The sequence below is a fragment of the Protobothrops mucrosquamatus genome, unplaced genomic scaffold (assembly GCF_001527695.2).
Source record: "Protobothrops mucrosquamatus isolate PMUCROS unplaced genomic scaffold, P.Mucros_1.0 scaffold212, whole genome shotgun sequence".
In the NCBI taxonomy this organism is placed as follows: domain Eukaryota; kingdom Metazoa; phylum Chordata; class Lepidosauria; order Squamata; family Viperidae; genus Protobothrops; species Protobothrops mucrosquamatus.
The window spans coordinates 1929182-1955271 of NW_015386566.1; the positions used below are offsets into that span (position 1 = coordinate 1929182).

Consider the following 26090-nt stretch of genomic DNA (forward strand, 5'->3'; position numbering starts at 1 on the left):
GCAAGCATTCCAGTCTCTGGCTGACATTTGATTTGATTATATGCTGTTACCGAACATTTTATGTAGAAGAAAGTTCAGTAGAATTACATGATAAGCACCCCTCTCCTTTTCCCCTTGTCGTCTCGATTCAGAGGAAGACCCCTGGCCCTCCGTTTGGAATGCATGCTTGGAAAGGCCTGTGCATTGAGTTCAAGGAATTAGCAGTTTCTCCTGCACCTATAAAAAAATGTCCAAATGTGCTCCAAATTCGTCGACTAATCCAGTATGAGCCAGTCACTGATGAATTAAGACACAAATTGCAATCTTCTGTCAAGGTAAAGTGCAAAAATACAGATAGGTGATTCATGTATCCCTGAAAAATAAAAAAATGATTTGCTTTTGTAAGTAAAGGAAGAAACTACTGAAAAGATATTTAAACCATAACGTACATGAAAGGGCTGAAATGGTGGGAAGAGACTGCCAGATTAATGTAAGGAGCTGGAGTCAGGTGAACAGAACTAAGGGAGGCACAAACAGCTTTGGTGTGTGACAGTAGAGCAAATGGAAGACAGGGTGGGATTTGTACAAAACTTGTATTTAAAAGATGTTCAAAACTAAAATGATTTGTGAATTTCCACCCAAACAATTTTAATGACAGACTGTTTTAATGTAGTTGAGAGCAAGTGAGACATGAAATATTAAGAAAATCAAGAAGAATGGCAGGCATAAAAAGAGAAATAATCAATGTACAGCAGATCATATTGATTGTCTCTGCTCACCCAAATAGATCTTGATTGTCTCTGCTCACCCAAATAGATCTGGTGAGAGGAATATGTTTCAGGACCATGACAACTACTTTAGATATTACAAATATATGAGAGAATTAAAATCTCAAGTCTCTTTACTTCCATTTCCCTTAATAAAGTTATCAACTTGAAACAATTTAAGCAATCTTGTACTGGCCTCCTCAAATAATATTATTATAAAATTCAGTCAAATTTGGCAAGGTTATTGAAATGAATATTCATTTACTTAATATTAGTTTTCACATCTACTGTTAGTTACCCTGATAAAATATGCTTACTCAAAAGTAGCTGTCTCTGCATTCAGTGGAAATTATTCCTAGGGAACTGTACAAAGAATCAAATTAGAGATTTCAAGGCTTGGGGGGAAAAATCTTCTTCCCCCCCCCATGGGAAGATTATGAAATATATTTTTAAATTATATGTAAAATAGTTAAGATGTTGAAACTTTGGTCTGTATTTATAAATCCATTTCCAAAAGAAATCAATTAACAGGAATTGATCAAGTAGCATGTCTTACTTGTCATATTGTTAGGAATACATTGACAAAATCATTAAGCAAGAAGATGAGATTGAAGATAGGATGATTAAAGAACCAAGAACGGAACAGGAAAAGAAAAATGCTGCAGACCTTCTCAAGCTTGTTATGGTGAGAAATGTGCTTTTTTCCTTGTGACTTCTTTACAGTTCCAGTTGGGGTGAAAGTGGAAACTACAGCAGGCAAGCAACATAGTGTGTCCTATAACACTACTTGCTGCCCCCAAAGTCAGATTATTGAAATTTGATGGATAAATGTCAATGGCATGATTTGGGTGAAATGTTTCAAACTTGAATCAGACATTTCTGTTTCAGATGTGAAACAGATTCTTTCATATCAATAAAGGAGAATATTTGTAGCTCATGGTTGAAATGAGGGGTCCTTAATGCTCTCTGAGCTTGGTTGTTTTCTTGCAGACATTTCATTAACCAAACTAGGTAATATCATGAGTGCAGATTATTTGTTCAATCATTGGAAAGTTTTGCAATACTTTCAATAACTGGATGCAGGTTTTCACGCCCAGTGTCAACCCAGTGTCGGTGAGCACTTTCACCTCTGAAGATACCGGCAAGAGTTGCTGGTGAAACATCAGAAGACCAAATAATTAGACGTGGCTTATTAGCTCACAAACTGAGCTAATAAGCCCATTGGACTTTCAGTCAAGTTTCTATCTTTTTCAAACAGTATTTCAGAAGCATTTTGAGGCCAGAAATTCTTTTAACAGAAATTTGTTTTACAAGCTCACTTTGAACTATTAAAAACCTCCAAAGCCACCTCCTCACTATAAGAAAAAAATCAGCCCAGCCTCTTCTAGTGAAATGGAAGACTTTTGCTGTTGAATTTTGGCTTCTTACTCATCCTTAAATAATTTAAATTATCTAGGTTTATGCACTTATACAAAAAAAGAACAGTCATAACAATCATGTTATTGCTTGGTAGCTCATTAGCTCATTCTGAAAATGTGTGTGTGTGTGTGTTCTGTTCTCTTAATTTCATTTTTGTAACAAATCATAATTTATAATTTTATCCCAACCACTGAATTATGGCTTGCTTGATTCTGATTTTCTATTCTAGTTCTAAGTACATAGTACAAGAAGTAAATTTTTCTTTATTAGCCAATCATAGATTCATATTCTTTAAAACTTATATACAAATTATGCACATACTGATGCTGGCTTTTTATAGGCATCTTTAAATTATGAGTTTCTATTCAGAGAATTGCAAATAATTTCTTTATTTCACGACAACGTTCTAAAATTACAGACGACACTAATATTTCAGAGTTTGCATCCTTCCAATTTAAGATTAAGATAGTAATATCATGATCATCATCAACAAGTAATAATAATAGCAGTTGTTCTTATAAAAATAATATTTATGTATGGTGAATGCTGCGGAAGTATTCAGCTGCCTTAAATGTTTCATGGGTAGAAAGGTATATCCCAAAAAACACAAAATAATGAACAAATAAAATGTTCTTATGCTTGGATAAGTGGGCATGCTTTTGTGAAACTGATACACTTCTGTAAAATGGGCTTAGTTAAATAAGTCAAAATTCAAAAGGAAATATATAATTGTTTTTATGGAAGGAGAATTATTCCTTTTAAAAGCTTTCTGTGTGTTTTTTTAAAGCAAGTTACATAGCAATGTCATTTTTTCCCTCTTTTATATTGACCCAAATGCATTCAAGACATTGTTGTGCTCTATTTCTATGGAGATGTTATTTCTTATATATAGAGCAACCCCATCTCCTCTTTTATTTGGTCTGTTTCTTTTAAATAATTTAAATCCCTCTAGCTGTATGTTCTGCCTGGAGGAATGTTGTCCATGGGGTCGCGATGGGTTGGACACAATTTTGCAACTAACAACAACAGCTGTGTGTTCCATTTGTGGCAACAATATCATATCTGCTCTCATTTACCTGAATTTCTAGTCCACCCTGTTTATTGCTCATGCTCTATGTGTTGGTATATAGACATTTGAGTCCTTTATGACTAACCCTGTGTTTACTTTCTACATAACCTGTGTGGTGCCTAAGTTCCCCTATTTTCTTACCTCTTGTTTGATTAGTGCACTTGGTGTGGCACTCACTATTAAAAGCTTGATTTTGCTTGACAGCTAGGTTGATATTCTTGTCCTCTATGGACACGCACTGATAATCCTATAATTTTTAGATTGACGGGAACAGGAATGTTCTGTATCAATTAACTCACTGTCCCTGTTGTTCAGTTTAAATATTTCTCCAGAAAATGTGTGAATTTATTGCCAAGTAACTCAGTCCCTTTCTTTGATGGATGCAAGCAGTCTCTTTTGCACACTTTTTCATTGGACCAGCTGCAAATATAACCAAATATAACCAAAGCCTTCCCCTTTATACCACTCCTTTAGCCACATATTGAATTCTGCTATGCGCTGGCCTTTTCCATTTTGTTCCTTATACACTGGTGAAACTTCTGAAAAAGTAACCCTACAGCCTATCCTGCTATGTTCCTGCCCCAAACTCTGGAAATCATTCTTCACAGAAAGTACATCTTTTTGTGATAGAGATGATTAGGAGACTAGAGGCTAAAACATATAAGGAACGGTTGCTGGAATTGGGTATGTCTAGTTTAATGAAGAGAAGGACGAGGGGGGACATGATAGCAGTGTAGGTCATAGAGTCCCCGACGGTGTTTCTTCTCCCTCAGTTCGATAAGAGGTTTCGTGGACTTCCGTCCTGTTCTTCGTTGCCCACCTTTGATTGGTTTCTCTCTTCGTTGGATCTTGATTCCTCTTTGAAGGACTGAGTTAGAACAATTAACCAGTGGAACAACCTGCCTCCAGAAGCGGTGAATGCTCCAACACTGGAGGTTTTAAAGAAAAGACTGGACAGCCATCTGTCCGAAATGGTATAGGGTTTCCTGCCTGAGCAGGGGGTTGAACTCGATGACCTCCAAGGTCCCTTCCAACTTTATTATTATTATTATTATTACAATAGCATCCACATCACAGTCCTTGCTGGCATTCTTGACTATCTTAAAAATACGCTTCTTGTCCCTACTGGCAGTAGCACCTGGAAGACACCTGACTTCCTTTGAAACCTCTGTATCCTTTCCTAAATTTACATCCCTTATAATTGAATCACCAACCAGAAGGTGGCTTCTCTTTTTGGATGCCTTGTTCTTCTTGCATGACTGATGTGCAATACCTGATTCACACTGTCCTCTGTCCAAAACATGTTCCTCATCTCGGACCACTATCCCCTGCTTATTTGAGTTATCATCATCACAACCTTGACCTGTCTCCTTGGTGTCCCTATTAAGGTCAGCAAGGGCACTGTATCAGTTATGCAGGGACACAGCGAAAGCTTTGTGTTTATGGTTCACAGGTCTCACCCTGCCGGATCCCACAGTTGTCCATACTGCCCTTCTCCTGCAGAATCTTTGTGGTGGAGGGGGCTGATAGCACGGCACCTCAGTAGAGCAGAAGGGCTGAACTGGACACCTAATTTCTGACTGAAGAGCACAGATTACAGACCCTAGATAAGTAATCTGTCCTAGACTAGTGATTTGTTTACACATAGGACAGTTGCAAGTTTGAAAAGAGTACTGCAAAAGACAGCTGCAAAACAAGTGTTGCACTGAACTAAGCCAATCAGAAGCTCAGCCCTTAACTCATAGCTTGCAGCTTGCCCAGCAACCCCTGGGCAGTTCAAATGCAATGGAGGTCCAACCAGAAGCTCAGCCCCTTTTCTCCTCCGCACTCCCCCTTAACTCACAGCTTGCAGCTCCTCCCAGCAACCTCTAGGCAGTTCAAATGCAATGATAAACCACAATCAAATGGCTTGAATTAACAAAAAAAAAGTCAATATGTAACATACCTGCCTCCAGAAGCGGTGAATGCTCCAACATTGGAAGTTTTTAAGAAGAAACTAGACAGCCATTTGTCCAAAATGGTATAGGGTTTCCTGCCTGAGCTGGGGGTTGGACTAGATGACTTCCAAGGTCCCTTCCAACTTTTTATTATTACTATTATTATTATTATTATTATTATTATTATTATTATTATTATTATTATTATTATTATTATTATTATTGTCATTTTGTGCTTAGTTGGAGGTTTAGAAATCCCTTAGAAATCCTGGCTGAACATGTTCTAATGACTCTATGTCCTTATATATTGCAATCATTTAGAAGCTATAAGATAATTTTGTTATTACTTTGACCTCAAAAACTTTTAGTCTACCTGGTATATAACTTTTTTTTTACAGAAAAGCCTTGAAATAACAGCTACCTTCTTATGACCTTCTCTTTTGATTATTGACATTGAGCCCCCTACAAGTGCCTTTAGTAGGGAAATATTTAATTAAATTTAAAAATTTAATTGCAAGATATTTAAAGATCTTAATCTGTTCAGTTAGAGTCCCATTATTTTGCCATCTTTTGGTAATTACTTATCTGCATATAAAAATAATGCAGTAGATTTACTATCCAGATCTGTGATGGCAGGTTTGTGAGTTTTATTTATTATTTATTTATTTATCAGATTTAGAGACTGTCCACCTAACTCACAAAGCCGTATCATTGACCCAAAAAATAAGTAGCAAGAAAGCTAAAACATACCCTTGTTTGGCAGCCTGGGAAGTAGGATTACAACAGAAAATTGACTTGGTTTTAAAGCCTAATTGGATATAGGCATTATAATGCAACATTTTAATAAGTGCAATCAGGTCTCTAGCAAAAGATGAGATGTCCAATTTGTCCCACAATCATTTTATATGAATAGAGTCAAGAGAACTTCTATTTATGTTTATTGCAGTCTTTTCCCAGTCTTGAAGAATCCTCAGAATTTTGCAGTAGAGGTAAGAATTTAATATTCTACGTTTTTAAATCTTCCCTTGTGGAGTTAATGATTATTCATATTTTGAATAATATTTTCCTCCAATTTGTAAGTCTTCAAATTCTAACGTGTGTCATTCAAAAAGGATACAGAATTATTAACTATTATTTACAAATGGGAATCCTAGAAACCATTCAGGAAATCTTGTAAATGTTCAGGATTGAAATCTGCAATACATTTATTAAAAATATTGGGATGAGTGTGAGCATTTTAATTTGGCACTGCAAAGTATAGAACAGTGGTTCTCAACCTTTTTAATGCCGCGACCCCAACCAGTCGTAAGTCGAGGACTAAACCGGTCATAAGTCGAGGACTAAACCGGTCGTAAGTCGAGGACTACCCAACCGGTCGTAAGTCGAGGACTTTCCCTGCCCGGGAGCGCCGTGCATGCGTGGTTCCGCCCCCTGCGCCGGCCGAGGCGTAGCTGGCAAGCGGCAGAGACGGAGCAGGCCGACCACCAGCTGGCCCAGCTCAAGGGAGGTAAGGCACCCGCCGGAAAAGNGGTGGACAAAAAAAATGGTGGACAAAAAAAATGGGGGACAGCCTTGCTTGGCGACCCCCATGAAATGGTCGATCAACCCCAAATGGGGTCCCGACCCACAGGTTGAGAACCACTGGTATAGAAAGTCAATTGCTTCTTTTTGGAAAATGAGTTTCATGGGTCCTAACATATTTTAAACCAGGATTTTCATAATTTGAGGTTTTTCTTGAAACTGAGAAGTATCTGAGCATTGAGTGCTGCAATCAGTATGTTTTAGAAGTTTATACCATGTATCTAAATTAACAGCAGTTGACTCTAAACTGTGTGTATGCACACACACACACACCTATATGTCTGTATTTTTATGTATACAATTTGCATAATTGTCTTGCAATTGGCCAGTTCAGACCTAGTTAGTATCCTAAGACAAGGATTCATGTGTACTTTTGTAGACTGCCTGACAGGAAATTCTCTTCTCAGTAGTTAGAAGCCTTGGCTTCTCACTTGTTCTCTTCAAATTATGTTCATAGGGTGCTTTATACCTGTCATACCAATGCTCAAACCTGTCACAATCTATTCAAGAAGCCCGCTAGATTCTAAAAGACTTCTGTTGTGACAAACAAGTGATTTGCAGTAGGGGGAAGAAGGCAGTATCTAGCAATTCTCTTTGCTTGCTTTATGTAAATGGCACCTGCATGCCATCCCTTGATTTACTGCATCAGCCATTTGCAAAAGGGCTTCCTTGCTAAATATTGTGCATGTTATCTTCATTTGCTGTCCAACTGCATTCCAGTGCAAGTGTCAGTCAGGAAGCCCTAATTTCAGTTCCAGTGTAGATTGAAAATGGCAGCTGTGAGGGTATACATTCTCAGCTTGCTCAGATTATTGAAGGAAGAGACCAGTAGAGGAAAAGCCGGCAGTTCTGTGGCTCTGTCAGTTAAACCATTTGACCATATTCCCTAGGTTGAGCATTGATTTGGGTAAAGCTTAACTCACAATTTATTATGGTAGCCCAATGTTTGCATTTTACATTGCTAGTACATAAACCTGTGACCCATTGGATCACTCTTTTGAGATATTTTCTTGTCATGTTCCTCAATGCTTTTTTAAAAAAATGACAGAACTTGTAATGTACTATATTCAATTGAAAAGTTGGGATACATATAGAGATATATCTGTCTTGAACTGCATAACACAGTCAAATATCAACACAAGAAGTGTTTCATAACATTTTGTATTATGTACTAAACTGTTTTATGATAATATTTATGTCATAAAATGTTTTATAAAATTTGCTAAATTTTATTTCCACGGGAGTCATTGGCCCCAGATTTTGGATGCATTCTATAAGTTAATCCGTTTGAGGTACCTTGATTCAAAAATTGTTGCCCTATAATGCACTCTTTCTCCTAGTTAAAGGTATAGGAATGAGAATTCTAGCAGAATTTAGATAGCAAGAATTGAGTACTACTTAAAGATGTTCATATGGAAAATGATCAATGATTCCTATATATTCCCTGTTTGAGAAACAATGACTGCCATGTCTGGAGGCCATTGGTACTCATATCCTGATTGGAACTTCTTTGTACAGCAAAATACCTGTGAACATATTGTTTTGTGAAGGAGCTATGACATCTTGGCACTGCCACCTTGCCATGGACATGTCGCCACAACCACTTCGGCATAGGACAAATTGCCATGGAAAACTTGCCACGGGACAACTTGACACGCACCCTCCACAGCACCTCCCTTCACGTCCTGTCTGCTATTCACCCACTAGGGAGGCCTTCCCTCTGGGCCACATTTGGCGGTTCTTTTTTCCCCACGGGCCCTCATAGGAGGGTGTTCTCTGTGCCAGTCTCAGTGCTGCACTGCCCACACATAAGAGGCATGTCCCACCCATTCCTTTTTCCTCATGGGAGGATGGCATCTGTGTCAGTCTCAGTGTTGTGCTGCCCACATGCGAGAAGCATGTCCCGCCTGCCTTGGCATTGCCCATGCACAAGAAGCATATCCTGCCCATTCCTTTTTTCCTGCGGGTCCTCACTGGAAGGTGTCTCTGTGCCAGTCTCGGCATTCTGGACTTCTTGACATGCTGCGCTGGACCCTGATGGCTCCCAGGTGGGGAGAGGGGCAAGCAGGGATGGTGACAGCTGTCTGGTGACTGTCAATGACTCCTGCTTAGCCTGCCTTTGATGGGGGAGGTTCATCTCCCTTCTCCAAAGGTTTCCTTGCCTCGCTTTCCAGCACACACAGACCCGTGAAGGGAACTGCCACAGGAGGCTCATCAAGTTATCCCACCGTGAGTTTCCCATGGCGATTTGTCCTGCGCTGAGATGGCAGTGCAGAGATGCCCCTGGCGACATGGCCATAGCAAGATGGTGCTGCTGAGATGACAGCACTGAGATGTCCCATTCCGTTTTGGAAATGGATGAGATAGATCCAACCCTATTAAGTAAAAGCAATGAATGCAGACTTTAAGTGAAAAATGGCAACAAATGTAAGATTAGTTTTTGTTATTTTTTTCCATGAATTTGCAGCTCCAGTTTCTGTACTGTATGAGCAGGCAATGATTTCACAGGTGCGAAGTTCATCACGGGAAGTATTCTCAAAGCAAACGGAAGAATATTGGAAAATGATGAAGATGAGGTAAGAGAGTTTGGTGCAAGAAACTTTTCCAAAAGTTATAGCAATGGTTTTCTTATTATGTATGGTTGGATATGTGTGATGGAATGTAGTGCAGAGTCGCAGGAGGGAGGATTCTTTCCTAGAGAGCAGACAGCAGAGCTTGGAATCAAGAGGGTGAAGGCGGACTCACCCCAGCAATTCACAGTGTATCTAATAGTTATGCTAATAGTTGTTTTAGTCTGCCAAGATTTCTGTCTATAGATAAACAAAATAAAAAAGACTACTCGGAAGTAACTTCACGTGTCATTCTTGACTGGATCTGACACTAATCTTGCGAGACTAAAGCAACTAACAGCATAACTACTAGAGGTAGTCTGTGAATCACCTTCAGCCTCTTCCTGCTCTCTGGGAAAGCTCTCCTTCCTCCTATGACTGGACCACATTCCACACAGTATGTCTTGTAGAGCAGAAATAAATTTAATAAAAATACACATATTGTACTGTAGTATTTTACAAAACATGAGATTAGTGAAGGAAATCTCCAAAGATTTTTCTGCTGTTGTTACTAAACTGAACTCTCTTCTCTTGGAGATATTGGTATCTAAAACAATCAGATTACTTCAATATCATCATCATCATCATTCTATCCACTGTCTATCCACTGCAGGATGAAAGCCTCTTCCAAATGTTTCCAACCAATATGGTCCTGAGCTTTCTTTTGCCAATTAGGCCCGCAATACTTGCTGATGTTGTCAATCCATCTTGTTTTAGGTCTCTTTCATGGATGCTTTTTATCAAGTGGGATCTATTCTATGACTGCCTTGGTCGACCTGCCATCAGTTCTTCTTGCTATGTGACCAGCCCATTTCCATTTCAATTCTTTTACTTTCTTGATGATATTGTATACTTTTGTTTGTTCTGTAATCCATGTGCAGGTCTTTCTATTTGTCTTGTAATGCCGAGCGTGTATCTTTCCATAGCTCTTTGTGCCACTTGTAGCTTTTGTATTGATTGTAAGGTTAGTGTCCATGTTTCACTTGCATATGTTAGAGAAGGTAGCACACACTGATCAAAAACTTTTCTGTTCAGGCATAGGAGGAGTTTGTTCTTGAAAATTATGCTTAGCTTGCCAAATGCCTGCCAACCACATTTAACACGCTGTTCAATTTCCTTTATTGTATCACCTTCCATTGAGATCTGTTGGCCAAGGTATACGTAGTGGTCTACTACATCTACTATAGCTCTTCTCCAGATATATTTTTTTCTTTCTTTGGTGAATTTATTAAACATAACCTGGCTCTTTTTCAGGTTTATTTTTAAGCCAAATGGTTCTCCTGCTTTGTGCAGCTCTTGCATGTGTCTTTGTAGTTCTTATTGGTCTTGTGAGAAGAGAACAACATCATCTGCAAATCTGAAGTGTTTTAAATAGACATCATTGATTTTTATTCTATCTTTTGCCCAATCTAGTTTGTGAAATACTTTTTCAACCAGGCTGAGAAAAGGGTAGGTGATATTGTATCACCTTGTCATACACCTCATTCTATGTTGATTTCTACTTTAAGGTCATTACGGTAAATTGTTGCCATTGGTTTTTTTTCATAAATTGATTGTTCTAAGTTTATGTAAGAATGTCTACACCTTGGTTGAGCAATGCCTTAATTATTGCTTGTTGGAATACTGAGTCAAATGCCTTTTTGTAGTCAATGAAAGCCATGCACAGAAGCATGGTGGACTCATTGTGCCTTTCAATGACTTGCTGAACAACCTGGATGTGATCCATTGTGCTGCAGTCACTTCTGAACCCTGCCTGATCCTTTGGCTGTGCATCATTTAGTATTCTCAATATTCTTTTTGTTATTATCTGAAAACCTTGTAAATGGCTGAAAGAAGGCTTATTGGGCGACAGTTCTTTAAATCATCTTGGCCCCTTTCTTGTGTATAAGAATCACTTCCGCATTCTTCCATGCATTGGGTATTTTTTCTTCTCTGAGGCATTTTGAGTATAGTTTTGCTAGTATCTTGTGTAAACTGTGATCACCAGCTTTCAGCATTTCAACCGTAACACAGTCATTTCCTGAAGCTTTGGAGCAATTTTTAGAGAAACCTCCCAAGAATGAATTTTCATTGACTCCAGTGCTGTTGTCATACTCCAAAACTACTGTTTCTCTTGTGCAAAAGCAGAAAGAAATCAGGAATTATAGTCTCATCTAGTTTGACCCTAAAGTATAAGTTCTTACGTGGAGAGCTGTTGGAAAATTAAAAAAAAATAGCTTTAAAAAATGTTAGATTAAAACTCTTCCTGGGTGCCCTAATCCTGATATGTTTGTGAGGAATAAATATTCAACTCCAAAGGTGTTGGAAAACAAAATAAGTTTTATTAAAGCTTTTGCAAAAGCTAGTGGAACTCTTGGTAATGGCAAATCCCAGAGTTCACACCTGAATCAATTTTTGCATAGGTTTTTATACCCTGTCCCGTGCATCACGCCACATCCTTCCAAAGTGAGCCCAGTTGATAGGCCCACCCGGTCATATGCTTTCTGACTGCCTAGCAACCATTACAGTTACCAAACCCTCCAATTATTAGATCAAAAAGCCCCCTTTGTTCCTGTCTTATCGTCCCTCCCTTTTCTGTGGCATGATTTGTAACATCCTGCTATCTAAGGGTATAACCTTATCTACAAAGTGAACTGTTACCCATTTTGGATAATTGCAATTATAAAAGATTTATGTCTTCCCTTGTTTATCTATAAGAGTGCCTACTTTTCATCTAAAAGCTATGTGTGTAACAGACTTCATGCTTCAGTTAAACATGGCTGCACTTTGGTTCATAGTTATACTTTAAAATACTAACTCTAGGCAGTTTTATAAAAAATAAACCTTATATAAATGAATAATATGTTATTCATAAGCTATATGCTATTCTACAATAGTGTGCACTATTCTAAAAGTATGCTTTAAGTCAGTGTATATAGCTTCTATTCCTCCAGCTTACCATATCTCCTTTCCTAAAAATACCTTAGTTAAGTGCCTCTATATGCCTATTCTTTTAGCAGAAATGAAAAAATATAACATGTACATTTATTGTGTACCTCATACGTTGTTTAATAGATATTGAGTAAGCAAACTACCATTTAGAGTAGGCATTAGATTTGAAGGTAACACCGTTATTTCAGGTATTGTTTGCTCTTTCACGGACAGTTTATTTTATTTTATTTCATATTTGGTGGACCCAATAGTGTGATAGAGGATATCTGTTAGTGTAGCAAGATTTTCTTTTTGACTCCATCCCACTACCAGCTTTCAGAAGTTACTCTAAAAGCAGGTGTTTCCGACTTGCAGGCCATGGCCTGGTACTGGGCCGTGCTCTGTTCGGAACTGGGCCACACAAGTGGCAGATGAGTGTGCCTGTGCGCAAAGCTCCACTTGCATGAGCAGTGGGCAAGTTCGACCACCACTCATGCAGATGGAGCTGCATTTACAGTATACAAGATAAAATATTAAATTAAGGTAAAACCATGATAAATTATCATAATATGGTGCTATAGAGTCACAATAGGATAGATGTTATAATGGGATATCTAAGGAAGCTAACCATCTAACTCTTTTTAGTGTTGCTAAAATGAGATTATTCCATTGAATAATCCTTGAAATAGAAACATATGATTGGATTTTACCATATGAAATAGAGCCATATGCCATGTCATATTTAAAATCAAATTGAATGCTTTCTAAATAACTATGAATTTGATGAAATGTTTCATTTTCCTTTATGCAGCCACGACGAGCCCGTGAAGATTTCTGTCTGGCAGAGCAAATTAGCGCAGACCAGGTAATGGTGCATTAGTTTTAGAATATGATTTAGAAGCCATAAACAGAAGCTGGGGGGGAGTTTTTTGAAGTCTGAAGTTTTTGAATTAGACAGTTATTTCTAGTATAAATTTCTGCAACCTGTTTCTCATTTAAGTACTATTAGGAATAACTCTGAGCAGAATTCCACAGTGCTCAGCAAAGATTTGGGAAGAGAGAATCAGAATTGGATATCAACTTCAAAATAATCTTGCCAATGTCCTACTTCATGCTGTTTTTTATAGGATGTTGCTGTAAACTCCTTGTAAGATGACCATGCAAGATTTCCTCTAATATCTCTAACAAATGAAAATCTACTACCTATTTGAACCAACAATTCTATTCTCCATATCCCCTTCTCCTGGATAAATATAGGAAATTTTTTAAGTAACCTGTTTTTTTATATTGTTTCTTGTATTCTTCCTAGTATTTTCATCTCCTTTCCTTTATTTTCTATTGTGTAAATTTTATTTAACTTAATCTCACAAATTACTACTAGCTTCCCTAATGGGAGAATTCCCACTCCTTTAGCTATGTACTTAATATGGTATTTCCAAGACCTCTTAAAAGTTTACATTGTAAGCAGGTTTATATTTTTATTATATTAGCATGCTCTTGGAGAGAACCAATAAAGAAGGCCTTCTTTGAGCTTGCATAACTTTTTTCTCTGTATGTGCATACACACATACACAAATGATAGGACATGTTAGTAATTTGTAATTTGTCTAGTATCAGTGACATATCAAAATAAAAACATGTATTAATGAGAGAACAGAAAGGCTTTAATTCTTCAGTTGCATCCTGGAAGCCTTCTCACTCCCTGGACCTCGCTTCTCCTGCTTTCCTGTATTCTATAAAACAGGGTTGGGGAACTGTGGCCCTTTTACGATCTGTGAAATAATTTTTTTCATTTAATTTTCAGTAATGTACTGCCAGAAAAAAAAGTATATCATTGCAACTGAAAATTATTTTTCTATAAGTGAGCAAGAGAATTACACATGAAAAATGAAAACAGTTTGCCAGTCCCTCAGCTTTTTGTGAATCAGTTTTTTTTAAAACTTATTGTCTTCCAGAGTGGAAGAAATAATTTCTAGAATATAAAAAGTAACAATTATATAAACAAAATAAAGTTTACAAATTTATATGCATGCATAAGGCTTATTCAGTAGTCCTTTCTCTTTATTAATTTTAGCAAAATTGAGAAAATAATAAAGATCTATAAACACATCTAAATTGTCTTTTTAAAACAAATAGTATGCATTAATAATCACCAGAATAAATTATAAAATAACGTGAAACCATTATATTACTATATATATATTTCTGCTTTACTCCCATTTAAAAAAAATTCAGGCAGGAAATTGAGGACGGAAAGAATTGTCTTAAGAGGATGAGGTACAAAATGATCCCTCCCTATTTCAAGTCTGAATTTGGAATGCAATTTCTTCAAAAAGAGGTGAGCAAATTGTGGACGATGGGTCAGGTTAGACTAGTTCAAAGAAACCTTTCTGAAAAGGATTAAGTCACCAAAAGTTGGATATGACTTTTGGCGATTTAACCATTGACTTACAAAACGGTCTAGAATACGTATCTCGAAGAGTTGTAGGCCAGCTACAACAGAAGAACTCTACTGTCAAATATTTTGGAGTTTAAAAAAATGTTATGTATTAAAAAAGTGGAGCACAAAATTGCTATCTATCCTGGTCTCCCGGGCTATGGTCTTAGATTTCAAGTAAAAGCATTTATTCTCTATTGCCTTTAAATAGCACTAGATCATTTTAGTCTTTGATTCTTATTTTAACTTTATTTTAGCTTATATTTAAGCTAGTCTTAATGCCTTCTTATGTCTGGTGACTCCCTGTTTGAGGCCATAGTGGATATTTATGAATATTCTTCATAATTTAAATAAAAATACTTCAAAAAACTAGGGAAGAGAAGGAGCTGAATTATGACATTTTGTGTATGTTTAATATGAAAATAAATTTTATAGTATTGATCTATGGATTTGCAGTTTTCTTAAGCACATCAGTTTTTAGGAGAGTTTTTATCAATAAAATATGGTCAAGGACCAGCAGATAAAAAAAAGAAAATCAGATGATATTATGTAGGGCCCATTAAGTTAATCTCTTGTTTTTGTCCTTCTAAATGTATAAAACAAATCCACTACAAATACTGATAATTGACATATACAAATAAACCATTTGTTTTAGAGATTCTTGTTTGTGTTCTTTATTTTGTTTTAGCAGTGTTTTTGTCAGAAATTGCATTTCATCCTTTTGTTCTTTTCTCCCCTTAAAGTTTCCAGATGTTGAAATTCTCTCAGGAATGCTCCCTCCGTTTCCAGACAGAGAAACAAAGGAACCGTTGTTGGATACATTTACAGAGTCCTCTGAAAATGAAACTGCTAGAGAGAGAGCAAGTAATACTGCATTTACTGCATTTATTGGGTGCTGGACACTTTGAAGGTGGTAACACTACTGTATAACAAATGCTTGAGAAGTAATATGGAAAGAGTAATTCATACTGACAGAAAAGAGAATGGAAAAAAATGCTTTTAGGCTATTGCAGATGTATTTTACAGAATTGTGGGACTGAAAAACAAACATGATGATGATGATGATGATAATGATAATGACGATGATGTTGTTCATTCAGTGGTATGGACACTGTCTTTTGGCGATTCTATGGGCCAGATCTCGCCAGATCTTCTTATCTTGCACTACTACTTCTATGCTCTGGCTGGTGTCAGGTTTGATGGCATCCAACCACCATGTTTTTTGGTGGCCTGGTTTCCTTTTACCTCTAACTCTTCCAAACAGAATTGTTTTCCCCTGTGAATTCTCCCGCATGACATGACCAAAATAAGTAAAATGCAGTTTTGTAATTTTTCCTTCCAGTGACATATTTGCTGTTATGCGTTCCAGTACTTGCTTGTTAGTCATCTTTGCTATCCAAGGAATACGCAGGAGCTTTCTCTATTATTACAATTCAAATGAATCCATTTTCTTCTTGTCTTGCTTTGTTAATGTCCAACTTTCAAAATCATGAAAGTTGTGAAAGCTATGGGGAATAGGTAGCTATGGGGAATACAATAGAATGGATTATCCTACATTTGCTTGCCAGGCTGATGTCCTTGCTTTTCCATATTCAGCTTATGTTCATCACTGCTGTGTGACCTGATGCAACCCGACATTTTATTTCTGGGACGCATTCACTGCTTTGAGCAATCTGTGACCCTAGGAAAGTGAATTTTTCCACACATTCTATCTCTTCACTGTCAGTTTCTATTTTAATGTTTCCATTAGTCATGAACTTGGTCTTTTTGATGTTCAGAAAATGACCAAAATTCTCACTTTCTTCTTTGATTTTCTTGATCAAATGTTCCAGATCTTCTTTGGTTTCTGAAATGAGAGTTTTATCGTCAGCATATCGAAGAATTTTGACATTTCCACCTCCAATCTTTATCCCGATTTTTGATTCTTTAAGCTCTAGGGTTCTTCACAGTCATTTTGGCATGCAGATTGAATAAGAAAGGGGAGAGAATGCAACTTTGTCACAATCTTTTCTCTATCTTAAACCAATCAGCGTCTCCATATGGTGTTCACACAATGGCTTCCTGATTTAACCAATGACCAGATGTGCTGGTACCCCCAGGTCCTGTAGGGCTCTCCATAGCTTCTCATGATCAACACATTTGAAGGCTTTCTTGTAGTCGATGAAGCACATGTAAATAATATTTCGCACAGTGTTGTCAGCAATAAATATAAATTATTATTTTTTTATTTCAATGTCCAGAACTTTGTAACATCCAATGAGAAAATACAGAACTCTTGAAAAAGTTGGTTATTTCACACACAAAAAAATGTTCTAATTTACAATCTGTGGAGATTCTCAATCATCCCGGTGATGTCCCAATGGTGCTTTTCCAAAAGGCAACTGGATTTTTGGGGTTTTTTTCTTTGAAAATGTTTCATTTCTCATCCAAGAAGGTTAATCAGTTCAATTTTTCAATTCTAATTTATATTTTAAAAAACCACTAAGAAACCATAGGTGGTATTTAAGAGTGGCATAAGTATAGCATCTTGGACACTAAATTGCTAGCTAATTGCTAATATCGTTAATTGTTAATCAAGAATTCAGTTTCTTTAGAATTTTTTTTAATAACATTTGGTAAGGAAGCTAAAGTGGATGTTTAGATGGTCAGATGGTCAGACTTCTTTCTCCCTGATAGCTTTTCATCTACTTATAATTAGCTATTTATTAATTGATTTGATTTATATGGCCACGCGTCTCAGCCACTCTAGTTGGCTAATAGCACAATAAATAATGCAAAATAAATAGATCACAAAAAAATTGGTTGATCCTAAAATTCATAATTTTGGTCAGTTTTTCCTGAGCTTAGAAACTAGGTTACCTGGTGCAAATCTTCTCTGCACAGTAATATCTGCAAAGGCCTGGTGAAAACCTTGTAGCATATGTCTATCAGATTCAGAGTGGCTTCTATGCTACCAGTCTTTATTTAGAAAAGCTGACAAGTATACTTTAAAAAAAACACATGATAGAGAGAAATATCTGCAATAGTTTCTGTGTTTTCATTTTTTCTCTCCTGCTATTTATTTTAAATTCTGCAGTGAATAAGGGCAATAAGATTAATTGGATGCTTTCCTCTTAAAAATCACATTGTTCTAACTAATTGGATACCAAGAAAATAGATTATGAATTTTCTTCATAAAACTTAACAAACCACATTCCTTGACTGTCCTTTGAAGCATGTTTCTGTAATTGTAAGAAACTCCCTTGCAATCGTTAAATCTGTCAGACCCATCAATACCTGCTGCGGCTAGCAGTCCTGCTCCCACAATCCTGTTCCCTGGATTACTGGAACCATCAACATGGAAAGTTTGAGTTACACAGCAATGAAATCACTTGCCTTTTTACAGTTAAGATGGCTCAAAACTCAAAGAATTTCTCTTGCGTATTGTGCCTTCAAGTAGACAGGAAATTTTAAAGACATAGATAAGCCAACAGTTCAGTTTAATTATTTAAAATAATTTTAAAATTATTTAATTTTTTGTCATTCACATTTCATTTTGTCCCTCTTTTTCCACCCTTTATTTAATGATTCTGTTCCACCATTTCTTTGTTATTAGTGTTACTCTTGTCCCCTGGTAAGTTGCCCTGTGGTGAGTTGGTCATGGTGAGTTGTCCCATGGCAAGTTGGCCACGGCAAGTTAGCTGCAATGAGTTGGCTGTGGCAAGTTGTCGTAGTGGCTGATTTGATTGTGCTGTTGCTGCCATAGGGGAGGGATAGGGTTTTTTTAATTGGGTTTTTATTATATGATGCATTTTGAAAATTTTGTAAGCCACCCAGATTCACCTCTGGTTGAATTGGGCAGATATAAATTAGCTTAATAAATAAATAATAAAATAGAAATGCTGAGATGAATTTATATTTATGTTTTAGGAGCCAGAGATGACTTGCTCAGACGTAAGCATTCCAAAGGACTGCCCCCAAACATAATTTCTTCCTCAATCTATCCTGAAACCTATCCATCCCATTTTACAAACGGTAAACCATTCTAAAGGACTCTTTGAAAAAAGCAGTTATTAATAGAACTTTATAACATGTTAAAACATCGACTGTATATATTTATAGCTAGTTAGTTGATCTCCACTTAATAATATTGGTAAGTTGCATATATCTTATGTGTTCTACATGCAGCATATTTTGTTGTCCACAGCTACTTTCTTGAGTACAGAAAATATTTATTCTGGCACATTAAGCTTTCTTTGGAAGAAGAGAGATCAAAGGCTCAAAATGTCATAAAAGATATATTACTATTTGTGAATATACTATAAGTATGTAACACAGTGGAGAAAATGAAATATATAGCAAATCACAACACCCACAACATCCACTAACTATCATCAGTATTGACAATATTTTGAGATGCCAAAGTTAGCTTTAAAAATGCAGGTAACTCACCTTTGGCCCCATAGCCTCCTTTGATCCCTAAAGTATTAAAAATGGCTTCATGCATCTATAAAAATTATGACTTAATTGAGATTTTTAATGTAACAGAAAAGGGAAAATATTAAATACAAGACTGAAGGGTATTTGCATTAATTCTATTTAATTTGTTACTTAAACCTCTGGCATGCCACTCAAAAGCCTTCAACCTAGAAAAATTGCATAATTCTGCAAAAATGGAATTCTAAATAAAGTTCCTTTTTTATTCCTTTGGTATCTTAACTGGATCCTAAAATTAAAATCTATTGTTTATGTATAGGCATATTGCTTTGTTTAGAGTTTGATCTGAGATGACCAGATTGTTTTGTTTTTTTTTAGCTACTGATGTAGCAAAAAATAGAAAAATAAAAAATAGCAAAATTTTGGCACTTAATATATTTAATAGTACAGTTGGTGCCTTTGGGCTTACCTCTCATCACCGAAAATGGATGCCAGTCTCTTTCCCTTGAAAGAATCAACATTTCTTCCAGGTTGGTTATCAATTGGTTATCAAATAAAATTCCATATTTTTTTACCAATCAGGTTCTTTTTCTCCTAAGTGATCTCTTTGAGCATCACCACAAACAAACTTGTCTTCCTCCGTCACAAGGAACTTTGCTCTCACTGTACCCTAACCTCTTCGGCGAGTTGTAGAATTAGTCTAGGGCATATGCTGTAGTTTTAAAACTCTTTTCCTTTTCAGTAGATGTAGAAGGAAGTGAAAATGGAGTCCAGATCCATCCAAAACTTCAATCACTTCTTATGGATGCTACAGGATCCCCAAGAAAAGAGAAAGTGAAATTGCCCGCTTTGATACAAAGAAACAAGCCACAATCAGTGCCAAGGCAAAAAGTAACATAATTCCTACTTTACAATTACTTTTCTCTTTACTTTTCCTTGACTTTGCCTTCATTATATTTGGAATTGTTCTGTCTCCTGAAACTTTTTTGTTCTAGTTAAGATGATCATGTTTAAAAGAGGTATGAAAGATGTCTTCTATCCAGTTCTCAAGTTTTAAAAGTTTCAGCAGAGGTTTCAATGCAATCAGTTGAGCTTTCCTACTGGTGCAGTGCAGTGATTATAGTATTGTACTGAGACAAATTCCCACATCTCACTTTGTTCATGGAGTTTGCTAGTTGAATCAGAAACATTCCTTTTCCTCAAGTCAACCTATCTCAAAGTGATGTTAACGTGAGGATCACATGAGAAGTGAACCATGAACACCACTTTTCAGTTCTTTAGAGGAAAGGTAGACTATAAGAAATAAATGCTGTATAATGATTATTTTCCTCCTACACAGCCCACTCCAGAGAAGCACCTTATTGGCACTTACTCAATACCAGCATTGTTGGATTTAAAATCCAATGGATGGAATTCAGAGGGGTATTTTCACAACAGATGGGTAGAAGATTGAATGTTGAATTTGATCCAAGAACATATCCTACCTGGAATTAATGACTAGTTCAATCATTGGTTAAGGGATGGCATATTAATCAAAGAGCCAGTGAGATGTGCATGATCCTATTTTTTTTAAATATATTTTATTGTTTTCTTAACATAGTAATCTTAATATTTGGTAAACAGTGTGTTGTCTGGGTTTATATTTAAAAACAATAACAATTCATTTCTATAATTCCTTAATCCACATAGTAGCTTTCCTTGATTTTCTCTTCTTCCAATAATATTCTCTTTTACCAATCTTAAATTAGTACATTTCTTAGTATTTTGATAGATAAAAATTGAATATAAACATTTTCCTAGTATTTATACAAGTAACAACATCAATATAAGGCTTCTTTTCTAATTAAACATCTTAATTACCTCATCGTAGATCCTGTTTTCAAAGTTCTTATTTAGATTTATTTTCTCCTTAATATTCAAGACATTCTTAAGTATCTAAGTCTTTTTCCTCATACAAGTCATCCCAACAGTTTTACATTTTTCATATCTTAAAAAGAGAGAGAGAAAAGGAAGGAAATACTATGCCGCTTAAAAAACATATCCCTCTTAAGCTAAAATACATTTATATCATTACACTTAAGTATCTAAAACATTTCCCTCATGTTAACCATCCCAATATTTTTATATTTCTCATATCATAAAAAAATACTGTTACTTGAAGGGTCCATCCCTCTTAAACTAAAATTCATTTATATTCAGAATTTTTCTATTTCTTTAACCATATTCAAACAAGTGTTTAATCTTTAGATATTCCATCTGATAAATCCCATCGTCTGATTTCTTGATTCTAACTTTAGCCTTTTTTTTTTTTTGCCAAACCACTTTCCTAATCAGTATGCTCTGCTAAACCAAAATGTCTTCCTGTAGTCTTGTAGATGTTGTTGTAAGTGCAAGAGACAAGTCAAGTAAAGTGTTTTTGTAGGAAGGTTTTGCCCATTTGTATTCATTGAAATTTTTGTTCTTTCTTTCTCTTTTAATTTTTCTTATCATTTTTTGTCTCTCAAGTTCTCATAGCTCTCCTGACAGTTCTATAATCCATTTTGTAGAATCTTTTTTCTTGTCCTCACTTATTTTGCAATCTTGAAGTATAAGTTATCTTTTCCATATCCAATATTTCCTGCAAGTTTTTCTCCGCCTGAGTTAAGTTATAATTCCTTCCGTTGATGAGTTCCATCTTTAAAACTTTTTGTTTTGGTTTATATTCAGTTGTCTGATTTGTCTGATCCCTCTCTATTTTTATTTTCTGAGAGGTTTTTTTGTTGTAAGGTTAAATTAAAGATGTGTTCATTTATATTTTCAAAGTTGTTTTTAATTTCCTCATGGTTTAAAATAATTGTCGTTTGAATTAATTGCAACATGGCATACATTTCCTCCTGGAGAGTATTTGGTTTTTCTTGATATGTTCTTTCTGCAGATATCTGATGTTCCATGATAGCCAAAAATCAAAGTTTTCCTTTTTCTGCAAACAGCTTTAGAGTCACAGTTCAATAAGTATTTATAGTCCAGGAAGGTCAATTTTTTTTCCTAAGGTTTATGATTCTCGCTTTGTCGGTAGCCCAAAATGTTTTCTTTTCTTTGTTGCAGTTGTTCTCTGTTTGGTTAGGACATTGAAGGTCAAAGAAACAAGTTATCTTTTTCTGGGCTTCCTGCCAATTCCTGTATCAAAGCGATTACAGTTGTATATTTTCATCCACCACTATATGTCAGCACCAGTTCATTTTTCAGTTTTCAAAACACGAAATTACTTTCTTCTGTTTTCATCAATAGTCTTTTGATAAGAAAATCTTAACTATTTCCACCAATTCCAAACTTATCCAGATTTTAGTCTTATATTCATTTCATTTCAATATATTTCTGTCCCCCATAAAAGTTTAATTTGCTGCTTCTGTCTGTGAGAGGGTGGGGCAAAAGTCCCCCTCCTCACTTTCGGAGGAGTTTTGCTTCTTGGTTTTTTTCCCCAGGAAATCAATTATCAAATAGAAGAGAGAGAATAAATATTCTTACCCAGTTCCAAGCACATTGTTTACGATCCAGCTTAAAATAGTGCTTTTGGGCTTTGGTTGTTTGTAGCTTGGGCTAGACTCTGGAGTGAAGCTAGCCTTTCTCCTGCTGGTTTCTGGAGGGCTTTTCCCACACCGATCAGATCGTCCGCCATCTCTCTGTGGTCGATGGGAACCTCTCCTTCTTCTTTGCCTCTCTGGGGCAACTTTAGGCCGATTTAGGGTCCCCTAACAGGAAGAATTCGGCCGTAGGGTGCAGAGCCGTGCGATCTCTTGGCTGCTGCACTACTACGCAAAATTGGAAGCCTCGAGATGTGCATGATCCTAAATTATTCTGAATTTATCTAATTTATCTTTTTTTGGGGAATCTAGAAAAGCTGCTGCCATAGAATGTCACAAAAAAGCATACAGGGTCATCCCTCTACCATTGTATACTCCTTTTCTTCCTTATCAGGATATCAGTTATGACTTAAAGGTTACAGAAGTAGAATAGCAACTCAAGTACCTAAGAGTACTGGATTCCTGCCACAAATCACCACCACAAGTAGCTGTTTTTTTTCCAGCTGTCACTAAACAATAGTCAAAGGGATTGGAGCAAATTGACAACAGTGTACCATAATCCTCTCTGTCACCTAGAATGCTTGTAGCTTGGTTTTGGGGCCTGCATTAGATGGATTAGAAAGAGTGGACATTTCGTCCCTCCCTCTGAGCTGCTTATATAGTGAGTACAAAATGAGTTTTGCCCCTCTTGTTCACAAGGACAGAAGAAGCTAGGATTGGGAACAAAGGAGTTAATTTCAAATCTTTGCTACCTTTGTGAACATCGCCTTCTGCTGTTGAATGGCTTCTGCCTATTTTCTTGATATGTGGTCCAATGATAATTAACCATAGCTTATCATTTAGTAAATCCTGTCCATCTGATTGTGTAAGACTAAAATAGGCTTGATGGCAGCTGAAAGTAAGAGAAGTACAATCCAACATTATGGAATAATACTCAATATGCATTGAGTGTCCAAGGAGCTGTGCAGTATAATTTTACTGAAACAAAAATAAAACCCTTAGCAAAAAGTACATTACAAATTTCTGTTTCTCATCCAGGAACTTACTGAAGGTCAACTAGATTTTCATGCCTTAAGTTCAAATCCATACTACAGAACATAAATATTGCACATTTTTGTACATGTTGAATTATTCACAGGACTGATTTCACATAGGCTAATCCACTTACAATTCAAGGTATATTATGTTCCAATTTGACAAAAATGATTATTTTATATTTAGCCTATTGTGACTTCTGAATACAAATCTTCCTTTCAGAATTGAAGTATCAATAGCTGTGAATGGGTAGAATATCAATCTATAAATGCCCTTTTATTCTTATCAATAGATATATGGATTAAGAGTTTTGATCTGTCTATCCTTCCTAAATAATCTCTCTCGTTTGTGAAGAATGTAGATCTTGTTTCTGGCAAAGTCCGCACATGCTCTGTCACAGCACCTTCCCAGAAAATGTCAGGATTCCTTCTTATCCCACCGAAGGTGACATTTGGCATTCTTAAGGAGGGCTGCACTTATTCAACCACAGTGGTTTTGAAGAATGTTGGAATGGATTTCTGCAGGTTTGTATATATTACTAGCAAATTTTGTATCTGCCAAAGGATAATACATCAAAATATTTTGCTTTTTGGTTGTTTGGAGATATGCCACGGAACTGTTTGTAGATAACAGGTTCTTTTCTATATCAATGATGTCAGAGTGGTACATTGTTCAAGGAGAGAGAATTTCATCAGTAATAACAATTTTCAAAATAGAAGCATTGCAGTAGCCTTGTTCTTCTATAAGTCACGCATGTAGTTTATATAACTCAGATGGCACTTTTTAGAGCAAAATGTTACAATGGTAAACCTTTTGCCTTCAAGTATTTGTCTAAAAGGTGAAATGCCTACCTAATCTCCCTTCTGTCCTCATTGCTGCAGTGTTAGCATTTAGCGACTTTGAGTTGAACTGCCAAGGATACACCAACTTCTAATGTCTAAGGTTCTGTTAGAATAACATGGAGTGAAGGTGAAATGGCAGTGGTGAATCTTATCCAACGAAGATTCTTCTAAGGAGGAGATAAAGATTTTGCTGGACTGGTGCAATAAAAATAACCTGGTTTTGAATGTTAATAAAACAAAGGAGATCATTGTAGATTTTAGGAAGAGCCTGCGTAGTCATACTCCACTTTGCATCAAAGTGGCAGCTGTGAAGGTGATCAATAGTATTAAGTACCTGGGGTGCAGATAACTAACAATCTGACTTGGTCTCTTCATACGTTATCTTTAGTGAAGTGTGCAAACCAGCATTTGCATTTCTTGCATCAGATGAGAGCACATCTTTCTCCTTCTGTCCTGGCCACTTTTTACAGAGGCACAATTGAGAGTGTTCTAACAAACTGCATCATTGTTGTTTGGTTTGGTGGTAGGTCCATACAGAGAGTGGTAAGGACAGCTGAGAAAATTATAGGATGCTTGCTTCCCATTATTCAGGATACTGCTTATAGGTTTTACATGCTTAGAGCTCAAAGCATTGTTAGAGACCCCACACACCCACTTCACGATCTGTTTCTGTTGCTCCCCTCTGGGAGGAGGTTTCGAAGTATTTCTAGCAGGACTACTAGATTAACAGCTTTGTTCCTTATGCCATCCGTCTTGTAAATTGACAGGATTCTTTTTCCCCCCTGCCATGTATATGTATACATTTGAACTAGACCAGTGATTCTCAACCTTTTTAATGCCGCCATCCCAACCGGTCGTAAGTCGAGGACTAAACCGGTCGTAAGTCGAGGACTAAACCGGTCGTAAGTCGAGGACTACCCAACCGGTCGTAAGTCGAGGACTTTCCCTGCCCGGGAGCGCCGCGCATGCGTGGTTCCGCCCCCTGCGCCGGCCGAGGCGTAGCTGGCAAGCGGCAGAGATGGAGCAGGCCAACCACCAGCTGGCCCAGCCCAAGGGAGGTAAGGCACCTGCCGGAAAAGGGAAAAAAAATGGACAAAAAAAATGGCGGACAAAAAAAATGGCGGACAGCCTTGCTTGGCGACCCCCGTGAAATGGTCGATCGACCCCAAATGGGGTCCCAACCCACAGGTTGAGAACCACTGAACTAGACTGTGATGTTTCTCTGTGTCATATATGTGTGTGGGGGGGGTATATGCATAATGGTATATTTTGAGGATTGAATGCAATAAAATTTCATTTTAATGTATGCTGATTAGTGTACATTTAAAGTGACAACGTTTTTATTCTATTCTCTTCTATTCTGAAGGTGAAAGTCACCTATAACAATTGAAACTACACTTTGCAATGGCATGAGACAGAATTTCATTTCTGATGGCTTTTTTCAGCAGAACAATCTTTTGAATTTAGAATAAAGGTGACACTATAATGCCCAGTATTATCTTCCCTGGCATTTACAAAGAACAAGATAG

At 36.7% G+C, this 26090-nt stretch overlaps 1 protein-coding gene across 1 annotated transcript in view; it reads left to right on the top strand.

Annotated features, from left to right (window-relative positions):
* The window catches only part of SPAG17 (sperm associated antigen 17), a 118082-nt gene that overhangs the window by 87762 nt on the left and 4230 nt on the right, over window positions 1-26090 (top strand). The window contains exons 36-45 of the mRNA XM_029283757.1: window positions 132-314; window positions 1318-1431; window positions 6118-6160; window positions 9220-9328; window positions 13083-13136; window positions 14507-14609; window positions 15452-15572; window positions 18618-18722; window positions 19867-20015; window positions 24074-24243. Coding sequence (XP_029139590.1) covers window positions 132-314; window positions 1318-1431; window positions 6118-6160; window positions 9220-9328; window positions 13083-13136; window positions 14507-14609; window positions 15452-15572; window positions 18618-18722; window positions 19867-20015; window positions 24074-24243 — 1151 coding nt within the window. The remainder of the gene's footprint in view (window positions 1-131; window positions 315-1317; window positions 1432-6117; window positions 6161-9219; window positions 9329-13082; window positions 13137-14506; window positions 14610-15451; window positions 15573-18617; window positions 18723-19866; window positions 20016-24073; window positions 24244-26090) is intronic.